Source organism: Calonectris borealis, chromosome 1 (genome assembly GCF_964195595.1).
Source record: "Calonectris borealis chromosome 1, bCalBor7.hap1.2, whole genome shotgun sequence".
Taxonomy (NCBI): domain Eukaryota; kingdom Metazoa; phylum Chordata; class Aves; order Procellariiformes; family Procellariidae; genus Calonectris; species Calonectris borealis.
This window is the reverse complement of record NC_134312.1, coordinates 14,129,282-14,145,356: the sequence shown is the minus strand read 5'-3', so window position 1 is coordinate 14,145,356 and position 16,075 is coordinate 14,129,282. Positions and strand designations below refer to the sequence as shown.

The 16,075-nt window shown below is 34.7% G+C and overlaps 1 protein-coding gene across 1 annotated transcript in view; it reads left to right on the top strand.

The window, feature by feature from the left end:
• FBXL13 (F-box and leucine rich repeat protein 13) overlaps positions 1 to 16,075 on the top strand; it is an 88,113-nt gene that overhangs the window by 1,128 nt on the left and 70,910 nt on the right. Inside the window, 5 exon segments of the mRNA XM_075140608.1 lie at positions 5,448 to 5,551; positions 8,088 to 8,181; positions 9,579 to 9,646; positions 11,348 to 11,502; positions 14,091 to 14,200. Of these exon segments, the coding sequence (XP_074996709.1) occupies positions 5,448 to 5,551; positions 8,088 to 8,181; positions 9,579 to 9,646; positions 11,348 to 11,502; positions 14,091 to 14,200 (531 nt within the window).

The following is a 16,075-nucleotide window of genomic DNA, read 5'->3' as shown; positions in this document are numbered from 1 at the left end:
GATACTTTTAAGCTACCAAAAATAGGCCCCATTTGCAAGCAGCTATTACAGCCAGGATTTCCATGGAAACATTAATAAAGAAATCTTGAGCCAATTAGAATAATTATAGAGCAGCACTGCCACGCAGACTGAGTACCTCTCCTGAGAGCCTGTTTCTTGATCATTCTCAGTTTTCTTAAGCACAGAAAAACAAAAGATAAGATGTATCTGTGTGAGGGGTATTTCTTGATTCAGCACTTCAAAAATAGCTCATGTTTACATTTCCAAGCAAAAGTTATAAATACCTTTACAGCAACAGTGGCATTAAGTTAATAAACTAAAAATGAAAGAATTAAGACTAAAGGGAGTTTCTTAAAACCAGTTAAAAATTAGCCTGTGTAAGATCTCCTTATCATTTTTTTTCTTGTTTCTTAGAGATTGGTGCTTGCTGATATCTAGCCATATTTCTTATTTAATTTTATTACATTTTAATTTCTTTATGAAGTTACAGTATGCTTGATGTGAAGATAAATGAGAGGATACTGATCCTGGTATTAAGGAACATCAAAGCTAAGCCGAGACCTATGAACATTTATATGCATTATATATTCTCAAAATTAAGGATATAGAGTTCTAAAGTGGCCATTTGCTTAAGTCTTTTTATGATTAGGTTGTGGTTTGGACATGGTTCAAACACAGTTGGTGTCCAAATAATCATGTCCAAATAATTTGGGATTCCCTGCTGCGTCTGAGTCTTTCATTCCTGTTGGATTTCTCTCTTTCAGTTCTCATCCAGATTTACTTTTAGACAGTATCCATAAAAAGTCAGGCAAACTGTAATCCTGCAAACAATATGTGTATGACGACTTTCACTGGTTTTAGTAGCTGTATTCTTATAATGTTAAAATTAAATATGGATGCAGAGCTGGCTTAAGATTTTTCTGCTGTATGATCCAAATGAATTTTGCCACGAAGGGTAAATGGCTAAAGTGGTAGGAAGAGGAAGGGGGTTATGGCTGGAAGAGAGAAGCCTTTGAGAGAAGCCAGGCTTTCTACTCTGGCTTAGTGGAAGGCTGAAGCTCATGGCCGATACTGGCCTCATTATGTATTTCGCACACCCTCCTCTTTTCCTCCTCTTCCCCTCACGAGAATAGCAGCAGCTCTTCTGGGTCTCGAGAAGAGACAAAGTTGACAACCGTTTTGTCACAGTTTTGCATCAGTTTTGTTATCACTGTTAATTGGCTGCTTTGGGCTGGTGCCCACCTTGCTAGAACTCCTCCTGGGGATGGCAGGCTTTTACTGTCTTTGTAAAATGCATCTGGTTTTAGGATGCAGTCTCTTATTGCAGGTAGACATGAAATAATAATATTTAATATTTATAACACTGCATTGACACTTAAGCAAGGTGGTGTGGGATAGCTAAAATGTATAAATGGTAATGTAATTTGAATATACAGTGAACAGCACATCTTCAGCCCTGGAAGTACGAGGCTGGGAAATAACACATTTGTAGCAACAAATCAAGATAACAAAATTCGTATCTATCTTGGTAAATTTTTTTTGTATATTGATCTCATACTACTTCTTGTAATAGTCATCATCATTGTAATGCTTGGAAACCTAGGTAATGACTCAGGATATTATGTTGTGCTAGATGCTGTGCATTTATCAAAAGATGTTCCCTGCCCAAGTGCCTTATAAGCTGATGGTGAGTCAGCAAATGGATGTAAGAAACACGAATGGGCATGAAAAACACAAAGACACAGCAAGATTGTTGTTGGTGAGCAGGGAAAGGCAGTAGTCGCAACACATCAAAACCAACCATGGTCAAGGGCTTTTATCCAAGTTTCACAGAAAAGAGAGTCTTTGTGGAACCTATTTAGTTCATTTTTTTATATTCAATAGGAAAACATACAGTCTCTTGATTTTAGTAGGTGTTTCTGGAAAAGCACTGCACATTATGAGGGTTTGCAAGAAAACAACAAGAGTTGTTAACAAAACTACACCCAATGGCATCTACTGATTCTGGATAGCTTATGGGGATTGGCAAAATCACTAAGTTTAAAGCTTGTTATAGTTCTAATAAATTACTATTGGGTAGATGCTGTATTGATTTGTCCAGCACTAGGAGTAAGAGAAAATGATGAAAATATACCACTGTTAAGAATTTTTGGTAAAAATGAATATGTTGTGTTTAGATTACCTGATTTTTGAGGCGCAGGACTTAGATCTTGAAGCTTTTTGCTTTGGAAAACTTTATAGACAAGACATGGATGTTTCTTCATCCTCTTAGGGAATATTTTCTAAGGCACAGCTGATAGTCATCATCCATGTTACCCAGTCATGCTGTCTATTTGGTGTTGGAAATAAATGGAAGTTACTGTTTAGAAAATGTCTGTTAACACCAACAAAACTATTGCTCTGTGTACTGAGGTCATTTCAATGACAAATGTTATAGCTGAAGAGTTTGTAAAACTTGCTGGATATCAGTATCAAATATTTTATTTTATTCAGATGATGAATATGCTGATTCTCAATAGCTCCCTTTCACACATTAATAAGGAATAAGTATATATGTAGGTATGAATGTATTTTTAACAGTCGCTAAATGTACACAGGAAGGGAGGATAAGAACGGTTCTTCCATGACTGAGCTTTAAACCGAATGCTGCACGATTTTAGGACTTCACCTTTGTGAATTTTTAAACAACAGATGAGCTTTTTCAGATTGATGAATAGAAACAATTCATATAAAAACTGACCTAAATATTTAATTCTAGCCTGATAACTTAGTTGCACTGTAGCAGTTTTGTTGATTTTTTTTTTTTTTTTAATACTTGTTTGGTAGTTGCTTAGCTGGGGTTTGTGATGATATGTGACTAATGATCATTTGACGTATGAGTATGCTTTTAGTTGTTTAATGTTATGAATAAATAAAATTTATAGATTGAGAAAAATTGTAGATGGACGCTTTCAGACTGTTGAGAATCTTGTAGAAGTCTAATAGAAATAGCCAGACTTGTACAGATTCAGCTTAATTGTTTTCGGTTTTACACCTGGCCCAAGCATCACTGAAGAGTACCTGAATGAGGATTGCAAGACACCAGGTGTTACAATTCCTTCCTTATTTAAGTTTTATAAAGGAATTCTCCACTGTTAGAGGCCTTGCACTCCAGTATATAGTTGGATAGTTTGGATTTCCTGTGTTGGAGACCTTTCAGAACATCCAAAGGAAAAAAAAGTTGTTTGTATATGTTTGAAAAAGGAAAAAACAAAAAGGTAAACAGTAAACAATACTTGAAATAATAAAAAATGGCATTCATATGGCAGACATGTACTGGCTTAATCCAGCAGAGGGAGTAGCCGACCAACGCTGGGATTGGCTTTGGGAAATCTATCTGTAGGAAAATTTGTGATGAAAGCCATTTAACTGCCTGTATATTATTTAAAATTATATTATTTTTCATTAGTTAAAATGATAAGTGATGGATTTATAGTATTTTCTTAATATAGTCAACCATCAAATATACCTTGCAAATTACATTTTTGTTAAGATTGAAGAGATGCCAAGATTGGAATCAGTGTCTTAGTGTTATAAATATTCAAGGTGTCTAAACTGAAGACAGTTGCCTTTTGTTGTGTCTGTGCCTAAAGAAATATTTTTCTTTGCCTTTTCATATTGGTCTTAACTTAGAATCATAGAATCATGGAACGGTTTGGGTTGGAAGGAACCTTCAAAGATCATCTAGTCCAACCACCCTGCCATGGGCAGGGACATCTTTCACTAGATCAGGTTGCTCAAAGTCCCGTCCAGCCTGACTTTGATCATTTCCAATGATGGGGCAGCCACAACTTCTGTTCAACAACCTTCAGAGATCCCTTCCAATTTACATTATTGTCTGATTCTGTTTCTACATAGTATTCTGATTAGCATGTGGAAGGCCTCGCTAGCATGCAAAAGATCCCAGGCTGCTCCCTCTACCTGCCTGCCCTGCTCTTGCCTTTACAGAGTGAGAGCCCACTTGGCAGGGTGCCTTTTCTTGCCTCTATGTTGCGTATGGCTTTTGCTCTATATCCATAGCATGGTTTTGATTTAGAGTCTTCCTCTTTTCCCTTGTCTTCCCACCATGCTTCCTGAAAAGGATTCAAGCACGTGCTCCACATTAATTTAATAATAGCGAGAGGCCATCTCTTGAAAGTAGTATTGCATCATTTGAGTTTGTACAGTGAGTAAACCATTATATTCTTGTATTGTCTCGATCCATCAACCATGTAGCAGTTGCTTCAGATATTTCCTGGGTTTAAAATTTAGTTTTGTATCTATATAGATCAGTTGTATTACAGTAATAACAAGTCAAAATCAATACGGATGTTAGAAAATGAAGAAAGTATTTCTACACACTGAGAGCATAGGTGAAAATTAAACCTAAGTGGATGGTGAGATTGCATAATGATCAGAATTTTGGTGATGAGCTTATAGAGGCCAGAGCAGACTCTGAATGGCAAAATTTAGATGTCCAACTGCACCATGGAGAGTGGTGGTAGTGAAAAGTGGGCAGAGGCAAAGAAAAACAGTTGTCTAAGTGTCAGGGCTGGAAGAAAATCTAAAAACTCAATGTTGTTTTTGTGATTACTAATAAAAACTGGTTTCTTTATAACAGACAGAGGGAAATATAAACAAGAGTGTGTCCCAGGACAGCATCTTTTGCATTAATGTAGATTAATGTCTAGTTAAAGATACACAGTCATGTTTTGAAATTTTTACCGGGCACAAAAACTTCTAGTTTATAGTTTCCATTAAATATTCACTTAAATAATTGCAATTTTCCCATATACTTTTACAATATACTTTGGACGTTCTTGCTGTATGTGAGCTCACAATCCAAAAATAAATGATCTATGTCTTTTAGGTGAAGACAGCTAGAGGACAAAAGAGAAAAATGGTTCATTGGTTATTGTGCATTATTACTAAAAGATAATGCAAAGTAGTGTGATAACACAATCCTGAAAAGCAAATCTTTTTTTAAACTGCGCTTTGTTTTCAATACTCGTTACAAGATCAGTTTCTGGTCACGTTTCCCATTCAATCTACTCTTTACTACACAGGATTAATCTTGTTTTAAATTCTGGTTTTCATTAAGTAAATAAAATTATCCAATCTTCTGTATATTCTTTCTTTAATGCACATTAAAAGCAATTAAATTCTTTGTAGGAATTGTTAAAGAAATACCACATATTTTATTACTATCCTAAACCCAGTGCTTTGAAATCTAGCAATTGAAATATGCTCATATGTGCAATACTACCTTTAAAAATAGAATGAAGGGGAAGGTAAGTGATAAAAGAAATGCCTCTATTTTACAATATTTCAAAAGATGCTGGTAAACTTGTGTTTATTTTAACAGTTTCATGTCTAGATGCTACTTTGCTGTTAACACAAAGGCATTAATTTGCAGTTCCTTTCTGCAGGTGCTGCTTTGTGGTGTGATTGTTATTCGTCCAGAAGATCCACTTACATTTTTAGAAGAAAAGATCAGAGAAATAATGGAAAAAGGATTAGATGCTGTCTTATGGTACATTCTAAATGTTTGTGTGTGCTCTATGTGATTTATAAAATTGAACTTGGACTTTTAGAACATACTAATGGCACAGCATCTACTGTGTAGACTGCAAGTTAAATGTTAATATTGCTTTTTTTTGGAAATATTAGTGGCATATGATATTGCAAATACAGTAAGACAATATCTTCTAAAAACATAGAAGATATTTTTCTTTTGGTATCTATGGTTTTTTTATATCATTTATATCTAATGAATATAACCTCTACTTAATGCTCTTTTTTTAGTTAATATATAAAACCCTTACTTTTGTGGTAATCAAAACCGAGGTAGTGTTACTTGTTACAACTTCATTGCTGTCCGTGGTATATTTAGGAAGGAATGTGGCCTTCGAGCACTGAATCATTAATTGTAGTATTTCTCATTTTTTCTCTTCTCTGTGTGTTCTTTCACCCTTTTAAGTGAAGTCATCACAGCACGAGATAAAACAGATGAAGGATTTAGTTCTGTTTACACTAGAATCTTAGAAAATACTGTGATTGACTTAAATGGGAGCAAGCTTTGATCTGTAAAATATGTGCAACTTCTATAGGCCAGAAATGCCATCTGAATTTTTAAAAATATGTTTCACAGCAAGTGCTTTTTCTCAGACTTCTTAGTGCTTTTTGCCCACTGTTAGAAAAAAAGTCTGTACCTGGCAAAAGAGAGAAAGCATGTTCATTACTGTTGGTGCAGCTCCTGTGAAAATTACTTCTCCTCCTGCTTTAACTTGCACATACAATTAAGTAATTTCATGGTTCAGATGTGTTTCAAGAAAAGTTGTGTTTTGTAAATATGCCATCTTTGAGGTTTATAAATTCTGGTCCATTGAAGGTTTTGAATATCTGAAAAAAACCTTCAGTTGGTGTAGAGGGAAGAGCAACAAGCTATAATGGTATTTGCATTGACATGAATCTCTAAGAAGATGGAGTACCCTTGTTTTCACTCACTGGACTTCATCCAAGAATGCAGTTTCATTTGTAGGTGTCACAGCTTTGCAATAATCAAGCCTGATATTTTAGGATATCATCAGGATTAAGCTGCAAGAAAACTTTAAATATTGAGAAGAACTTCTGCTGAGATTGTAGTGTAAGGGAATAAGAAAATAAGAAAAAAGATGAACAAAATTTCATAACAATAAAGATGCCTGGAGGCAAAAACTTTGCTGGGGAGTGAAAGAAGTTGTACAGGAAGGAGATGGAAAATGTTAATTCAATATGAATTAAGTTCTGTGTTACATGTAAAGTCTATAATATAATTTTTTAGAGTTCAGGTTAAGGTCTATACACTATAATTTTTTAAAGTTCAGGTTAAGTAGGTGTGCTGTCAGTGATACAACTTTTTAGTAAGGGACTGTTCTGTTGAAACACTGAGTTCTGTAAAATGCCTCATCGTTGTCAGAAAATTGCAGTTCATCACTGGATTAAAACTGACCGCAAAAGACGCTGCTGATCTATTTAGACAGGAGCTAGAAAAACTTGGAGAATGAGAGTTGGAAAAAAGAGGGAAGGGAATATAATGCACAAAGTCATGGTTAATGCTAGGAAAATAGGCATCTTTTGCAATGTGAAGAAGCTGTAATTTCAAAAGGCTAGCCAGGGAGGCACTTACCTCGCTTTTGTATTTTGTGCAATTGTCGCTTCTGGTTGAAGTTTTCAGTAGGAGGTGGATAATAAATCCTTAATCTTTGAGCCCATTCTGGCAGAGATCTCAGGAGTTGTCCGGACCCCCAACCGCTCTGCATACAGTCATAGACTGACTTAGGTACCTTGTGGTAGCAGGTAAAATCATTACGGTGGGTGATTTGTGCCCTTACTGTGTCTTTTCCCTGAGGTTCTCCATGGAGTAACACAACTCCTCGTATCACAGGGTGCACCAACAACCTGAAGCATAATGATGAAGTTTTATTGTTTACTTTACATTATTTATGATGTCTTTCCCAGAAGTTGAAAACTGACTTGATTTCTCTTTTAATTTTGGTCTTCTGGTAAATACTTTTTATTTCCATATTTTTCGTGGAAGCATAATGCAGCATAGTCTTTTTTGATTTATTTGTCTCTTGCAGTGTGTCTTCTCTTTTTTTAATGAAAACAAAACAGTTTGCCTACTTAGACATGGCATGGCCTATCCGCAACAGCAGGAAACATTGCTCCAACTACTGAAAATTTGAAACGGCTGTTCAGTCAATATTAAGATGAGAAACGAAATAGTATAATCTGATGGGAAATGTCTGAGATAGATATTATATGGAATATATTAAGCGCTGATGTACACTGTATTTCAACATAGCTCTAAGAGTAGTGATAAAATATAATTTGTTTTCATATTTTGTAAACACATTTTAAAACTGGCTGCTATAGGTATTTGTAATGAAATTTATATAGGTCTTAATCTTTTAATAATAACATTATAATACCATAACATGTAATTATAATCTGTTAGATACAGAGAAAAGATGCATTTTCTTTTGGGGATACTAATGTGGTTAATATATTTTACTTCTCTTTTAAAGGTATATGGGTATTGATCTGTCTTTACACCCAAAATTAAAGAGGATTTCTGAAACTTACCTGAACACTGTTTTTGGACTAGATGGTGAACAACTGGTAAAAATCATTGAACAGTTGCATGAACTCTGTGCCGTGAACAAATTTTCTAATACAGAATACTCATATTCTGCTTTTAAGTTTTCTCATGTTACTCTTGTATAGCTGATGCGAGGAATATGATACTTTGCATTTCTTTCTATTGATACTGATTTGTATTCAAAAACTAATGTAATCAGAGGTGAGCATAGCATCTATGCGTGTGGTAAGGAACAAGTAGTTTCTGTTTCATATTTGGTCATAATTTAAAAAAGAGTTCCACATAAATATGAATCTAGTTTCAATAGCATGTTTTTTCTATGCATTATTTAGTTTTACTTAGGCTGATTCCTAAAATTACACTTGAACTGATAAAACTTGGAAAGTGCTATCAATGCTAACAATTAATAGTTACAGTTAAATGCAGTATTATTGTACATGAACCGATAAGGAAGTAAACATTTTGGTTTTACTGATCCAAAAAAGTCACCTGTAGAGAAGAAAAACTGTAATTTTAAAACATTCAGAGAAGGAGAAAGTTGCTGTATGACCATGCAAGGAAGCAGTCTAAGCAATTTAGCCAGTAAGTTGGCATGCAGTGTGACCAGATTTTTCTCTTAGTTACCTCTGTATAACTGTACTCAACCTTGTCTTCTTTTAGTACATCTGTACTGTGAGTTTACTGCAATTTCATTTCAGCTGTTTCCTCTTTTACCAACCACTCAAATATTATATTATTCAGTCTAAAAGTGGAATAGTTGATTTATACAGTATATGTGTAGATATACAAATGTGTCATGGTCAAATCCTCTCATAGATTTTCTTAGGAGTAAGAACAATAAATGAGATAAAAATAATATTTTCTGAGGCCCAGTTGCTATTTGTACATTCAAAGGACCATATTTTCTTTTACAGGGATATTCTTAGCCCATAGTCTTACACAATTTTGATTTTGTAGAAGTTCAAACAGAAGTATTAAAATACCAATGAGTTAGAATCATGTGGTAAATGGTTTACATAGCAATGGGTCATGAAAAGATTTTTGCAAAGAGTAACTAAAGTATTTGTTTAATATGCTTAATTACTGGATACAGCTGATCAATAAAAGAGTGGATATGAGGGATGAAAGACTGAATTTCAGTTATTGAATTTTCCCTCAAGTACACATATTAGTTTTGTTTTGAATGCTAATTTAGCTTTTCCTTTAACTTCTCTGTGTAAAAACAGGTGTAATTTGGTAGCAAAGTACTTCTAACTATACACAGAAAATTATGCTTGAACACTCGTCTCTTTAAAATAGACACTTTAATTTGCACCAATCAATATGCAAAGTACAAGATTTCAAATTTTTGGTTGATTTTTAAATATTCATAATACAGCACTGTTTTGTGTACTAATGTCATAAATGATTTGTTTAGATGACTGAAGAATTATGTGCCAAAGCATGGGACTTTTACAGCAGAAACTTAATGAAGCTGTATTTTGGGTAAGTATGTGCATTTTACATATACCTCAGGAACATCTTAGGAAAAATCTTTTACCAAAGGAATATTTATGTAGTTCCTTTGGGGGAGGAAGAAGTTTTCATTTTAATAGAACAACGTGAAGAGAGATTAGAAACTTAGATTACGTTTTATTTTTCTTCAGTAATGTTATTCTATGTTAAAACTAGTCATTTCTGAGTTTCTGCCTGTCCAGACCTAACGAAGTCCTTTGACATTTCTGTACTTTAATCAGCTCCATTTGCCAGGAATATGGTAGTATACCCAGGAATAAAAGAATAATTTTTGTTTGGGTCTGAAAGTAAAAGATCTGGGTTCTCTTCTGGTCTTTCTTTGGTTGCCTTTATGCTTGGGATTAGGTAACTCATACTTTATGTAATCCAACTTCTCCCTTTAAAAATGGGGATAATACATAGATATGTTTTAAAATATGATAATCACAATAAACAAACATGTTCACTGATTTTGTTGTTATAAACATGTATCAAAATTTAATGATTCTCCATTTAGGATAGATAAGTTTGGGCTATTTTGTTTTGAAAAGCATACAATGCTAATTATATAGGAAGTACAGCTCCGTTAGGAACACTGGTGTAAATCCTTACTAAGAATCACAGGATTGGTAGGGATGTGAAGATTTTCAAACTATACTGTGGTTAGCCTTGGTGAACATTTGCCTAGGCTGTTTTTAGTTATCTTAAAAATCACAGGTGTTGGAGACATGACAATCTCTGCAGGCAGTTTATTTTGGTACTTCATAACCCTTTCTACTAGAAATATTTTCCTAATACTTGAGTCTTCCTTGCTACGAGAGAATTTTTTTTTTTTCTTTTTGTCTTACACACCAGGGACATGGAAGATTATTCCTTTGTCCTTTACAGCAGCATTTTGAAGATTGTCTGAGCTAACAGTTTTGTTTAATTATCATAGAAGTTGGACTGGAACAGTAGAATGTTCCGTTTGTAATTGCTCCCAACTATATGAAATGAATTTTTTTTTTTTATTATTATTTGAAATGAGAGAGATTTTGGCAAATGAAAGTAGTCATGTAAAGTCTAATTTATTCAGTAATCTTTCTAGCAAATCAGATACGGAGAGATAGTGTATTTTAATATATTGGTGACATATGTTTCATTTGAAATGCATTTTTTGTTTTGAATCTAATTATTTCTTATTACTTAGCTTAGAAGAGAAATGGGATATTTACCAAAGGTTAAAATTGTTGAGATATAAATTGAATTTGTATTCTATTATATTAATTTTTATTTGGATTGCCAAGAAATTGTAAATAGCACTTAAGTAAATGCATGCATCTAGCACTTTTAAATCATTTTGTATAAACACTCAAATGTCCTTCCATAAATACTGATCTGTACATTAAAGTACAGCTGACAGCAGCAACTGACAGCAGCAGGAGTATATGATGATGGAAACAAGCAAGTTTTTATTGATACTGTAGAATATTAAGAACAGAAATTTTATTAAAATGAGTGAATGAATTACTACTGAAAAATATCAATGCATATTTTATTTAAATTATAAATAACAAACATCAGTTCTATTCAGAAGTTTATATTGTTGCGCTTGACTGCTTTGTATTTTACAGCAAATTGCAGAGTTTTATAGATTTTACTTCATTCAGGTCGGGAGCCATATTAAATTACTCATTCTGTTTTCAAATTCAGAGTATGGATAAAATATAATCTGCTGAGAAAGAACAAAAGAAAAAAGGCAAAGCAGAAGATGGCTCTGGCAGCAGTCCATTATAACATCCAAATATTAAGAGTAATTATACAGAAGTGGAGCATGTGGGTGCAGATTCACAAGGAAAAAATGACATGTAAGTCTATATAGCTGCTTTGCATAAGACAAAAAAACCCATGTTATATAAAAGAAAATTATGCTGTATAAATTAAATATGCTTGGTCCAACAATTTATCTGGCTATCTTTTTGCAGGATGCCATTCATTGGTTGACCTGTGGCAACTTGATGCCATGAATGCCGTGAGAGGCAGTTCCCTGTATTCTTTGCTAGGACAGATGGTGCTGGTACTCTTCTCTAAAGACGGAGCAGCGATGCTGATGCAAAGCAGGCTTGGGAGGTGTTAGGGAAATGGAGTGTATGTCAGAAGTACAAGGTGGAGTGAGCTGGGGTGCTTTTCTGGGAGGTGAAGAGTACAGTGATAGGGGTAAAACAGCAGGGATCACAGAGTTGGAGTCTTGGCTTCAGTTAGAGGGAATGCATAATGAGAGGTGGGGAAGGAGTGAAGATTAAAATAAAATAAAAGAAGTCAGAAGACAGAGAAAATAAATACTTTGTTCATTCTGCCTGAGACTTTGTGTTCCACAGATCCTGCGGGTATGGTTTTTTTAAAATGTCTCCACACAGCAGCAGCTGTGAGCATAGACTCTATTAACCTGAGTCCACCCAGACAGAAGTTTCATAAAAGTAAAGAATGGCCCAAAAGCATTACTTATAGCTTTGAGTTTGAGCTCAGGCATTGTGTGTGACTCAAACATTGCTCTTACAGAGCCGGAGGCCCAAGCTATGATCTCACTCCCCTAGGCAGTTTTCAGAGACTTCCTATTCTTTTTTATTACTTCCTTTTATATTCTCTTCTAAATACTACTTTCAGCCAAGGCACCTTTTGTTAATTTTAAATTCACAGAAGCAGAGGAGGAGACATCTAGAGGGCATAGTTACACAATGTATTTCCTTCCATGACAAAGCTGGCGTATGGAGAAACGCCATTCAGTCATTCTTGGCTGTGTGACTCTTTGTTGACTCTTGACTAGTACCAGTATAACTGTTTGTGGGATTGCACTGTAAACAAGGTTGCTGGAATGATAGAGAATGGAAAAAAAAAAAACCAAAACCAAAAACAGGTGGGTCTTTTTTTCTTAAATAAAATTTGATCACTTAGGGGATCTGCTTATAGTAGAACTCTACTGTACTATGAACACGACCCGTGAAGGATTGATCTGTGGAAAAAGTTCAAGACTGAACAGTGTGTTGTGAGAAAGAATTAAAGGGGCAGGTCCATGGGCTGTTAGATCCTGATTGATGGAAGAGCAAATTAATATAGATGCAGTCTGGACTTCCCTTGTAATCCTGAGAGTTTTTGCCTTCCTCCCTTGGGCAATGAAAATTTGATATTATTTTGTAGGCATTTGCTTTGCAAATACTTCCAATTTCTGTGCCTTACTGGTTGTATAGCCTAAAAAGTTATTGAAGTTTGTAATTAAAGTGTAAAGTGTACACTTATTAAAGTATATAATTTTGTAATATCATACAATATGTTCCCTAGAACATATAGTGTTTGAGCATGACTCAGGTAACAGAAAACAGACTTAGGTTTATACTGTCAACATTACATCTCTTGCCAGATTTTAGACACATTGATTTTTTTTTTTCTTTCACTAACAAGAATGGGTCTTAAATGTACCTTTATAATAATTTATTTCAGTTGAATTTCAAGACACCTTTTTGTTAAAAAAATAACAGATAAGTGATTCTATAATGTGTATTTAATATATCAAAATTTACATTTTAATCCTTCTTTTGATAGTGAAGACTGCATGTCACACTAATCAAGCTTAGTCCTTGTCCATGAGATAGGATTCTAAAGGGCTAAGCTACTTAAACAGCTGTATGTTCTTGAAAGTATCAAGAGTCTCAGCTCCCTTTGTAGCGTATTGCTTTTTTTTTACAAAGTTAACTGACAAAAAAAAATTTGAATGATGACTTAAGTTTTTGCAGAAAATTACACTTACTTCCTCTTGTTTTTATTTCAGTGGCTGTGAAGAGCATTTTATTTCAATTGCATTTGTAACACCTTTTACATATGGAAGGACAGTTGTAGTGTTGCCCATGCTTTCTTTTGTGCTGGACTAAATGAAATTCAATTCCTTCCAAACTTCTCTTAAAAGTAATTTTTTAAAATGTTTACATTAATTCATAATGAACGTGATCTTTCGTAAGCTGCTTTACTGTTCTTTGCACATTTAACACTGGTGTAACACTTAGAACTTGACTTCACTGAATTTATTCTTACAACTTTTGACTTCTATGCCATCTGAAACATTATTAAAGTTTTGTTACTGTATTTTTTTCCACTGAGGTCTGTATACATCTTGCACCTCCAAGCTCTGTGAAATTATTGGGCAATTTGGTAGATCAGTAATGTCTTATACACAACTCTGATAACTTGGAAATATGTCATGTTTATGCCTTGCCTGCTAACTTGAAATCCTATTGCAACGGTCTTAATTATATCTATTGTAAAAAGTTGTTATTTATTTCCTGAGCTGAATTGAATAGCTATTTTATTGAAATGTAATTTGATAGACAGTCATTCATCTAAAGCATTTAAATGGCATATTTGTTCTTGTGGTCCTCAAACTGGTTATAATTATGTATATTTTCAGTGGCAGAGAAGAGACTGCGACAGATCTTTAACAAAATATATTTAAATGCTGTTGTGAAAGCTTGGCATGCAGAGGCCCACAGTTCTTTGAAAACAAAAGCATATTTTGAGGTATGCAGTATAATACTTCAAATATAGTAAGCTCAATGATTAAATATTAACTGCATTAATTCCAACTGTTATGGAAAAACAGCTCTAGCAATATTAAATGAAGCATTTTAGTGTACTACTGCTAATACTACTACTTAGTACTTATGGTGTTATGGGAAGCAGATCATTACTTCTGTATTCTACAAATAAAAGTTTGGTCATATCTTAAGGAGCAAAAGGGGTTGAGTGTTGTTTTATATTATCAGTGATCAAGCTGGCTTGGATCAGGTGGCTGATGTCTTAGGGGTAGTATTACCAGTTGAGATGATAATCAGTAAAGATGATGCCTCTGGATCCCTGCCACCAGAATCCAAGAGGTGGAGATTCCTGCAAAGGAGAAGCCTCAGTAACCTGCTCTTCTCCCCAAAAGTGTGGGGTAACCAAAATTGTGATCACCTGAGAGTAGGCAGCACATGGACAGCCCCAAATGCCCTACTGCCAGCAGCTCTATCCGGTCTCACTGTGAAAAATAGGGCTCTTCTCATTTCTGGGAAGGTTTCTTCTGCTGAGGAAGAGAATACCATAGCTTGGTGGGATGCTCAGCAGATACCATGTGGGAAGGGGGAGAGATGGGAGCTGTAAGACCCAGCCACTGCTAATAGCATGGGAGTTCCAAAAATCATGCTCATACAGATAAAGCTCTCCCACTGTTTGGCTCCTTTTCCTCTCCCTACTGTAGGGTGGTCAGAATGGAAACCAGCTGTGGACAATTTATCAATTGCTGGCTGCCAGATACCAGTTGTCAAACGCTTCCTGGAGTAAACCTGTCATTAGTCCTGCTTCTTCCCTATTCTCTCAAATTAGTTGGTAGACTCTCACGTTTAATTTTGTTTCTTCTCCCTCCTGTACATTTTGTTTCTCCTCTTTTCTTGCTGGTATCTTAAAATACTTAAAATGTTAGTCTGACTAGATTGAGTGCACGAAAGATGTCCTGTTTCTGGAGAGTATCAGGGCATTCTTAGGGAATAATATTCTTAAATTCTTTCCATTCTTAATAGCAGTTGCAAGGATTGGTTTGACTTCCATAATTAGATTAGAATGCATATAACACAACGCATATAACTGAATCATTTTTTTGATTGTGTACTTTTGTATTGTGTACACTTTTGTAGGCATTTTGGGTGCAACTAAGTCACCTAAACATAGGTTTCTGGTGTAATTCAGCATGCTCTGGGATATCTCAGGCAAGGCTAGACATGACAAGCCTCCAGCTTAAAGCTCAAGAAATGCAAGAATTCTCTGCCAGTCCTGTGTCGTATCTGCCAGTCTTTTGTGGATATCTTGGATAATCCAGAGCATCTGAGATGACATTGATTGATTTTAAAATGCAGAATTAAACCATTGATGATTATAATATGTAATAAACTTAATGGGCCAGAAGAACTCGCATTGCTACTAAAGGGCAAATAAATTTTCAGAATGGGAAGTTACAATCTAAAGCTCATTATTTCCATTTACTCTGTTCTTTCTGGCTTTCCCATCCCACTGTTTTCTTCCTTCCCATTATCTTTATTCCTAATTTCTCCTTTCCTGTATATTTCTTCTTTCTTTTCTCCTCTCTTCCCTGTAGCAATATTCAAATGAAAACCAATTTTATAACCCCTGAAACTCTTCTGTTCCTAGAGCTAGAATAAAAGACAAGAAAGGAGATTCAATGTTACTCCCATGTTGAGATTATATATGAAAGATACCTTGGTATCTTTCATGCAGTATACATTGTTGGATACAATATAACATCAGAGAGATTTTTAGTAGTGATACCTTTTGAAGACTTGTCTGAAAAATTTGCATGTGCTAATAGTATGTTTCTGTCATACTGAGTGCACAAACTAGTGT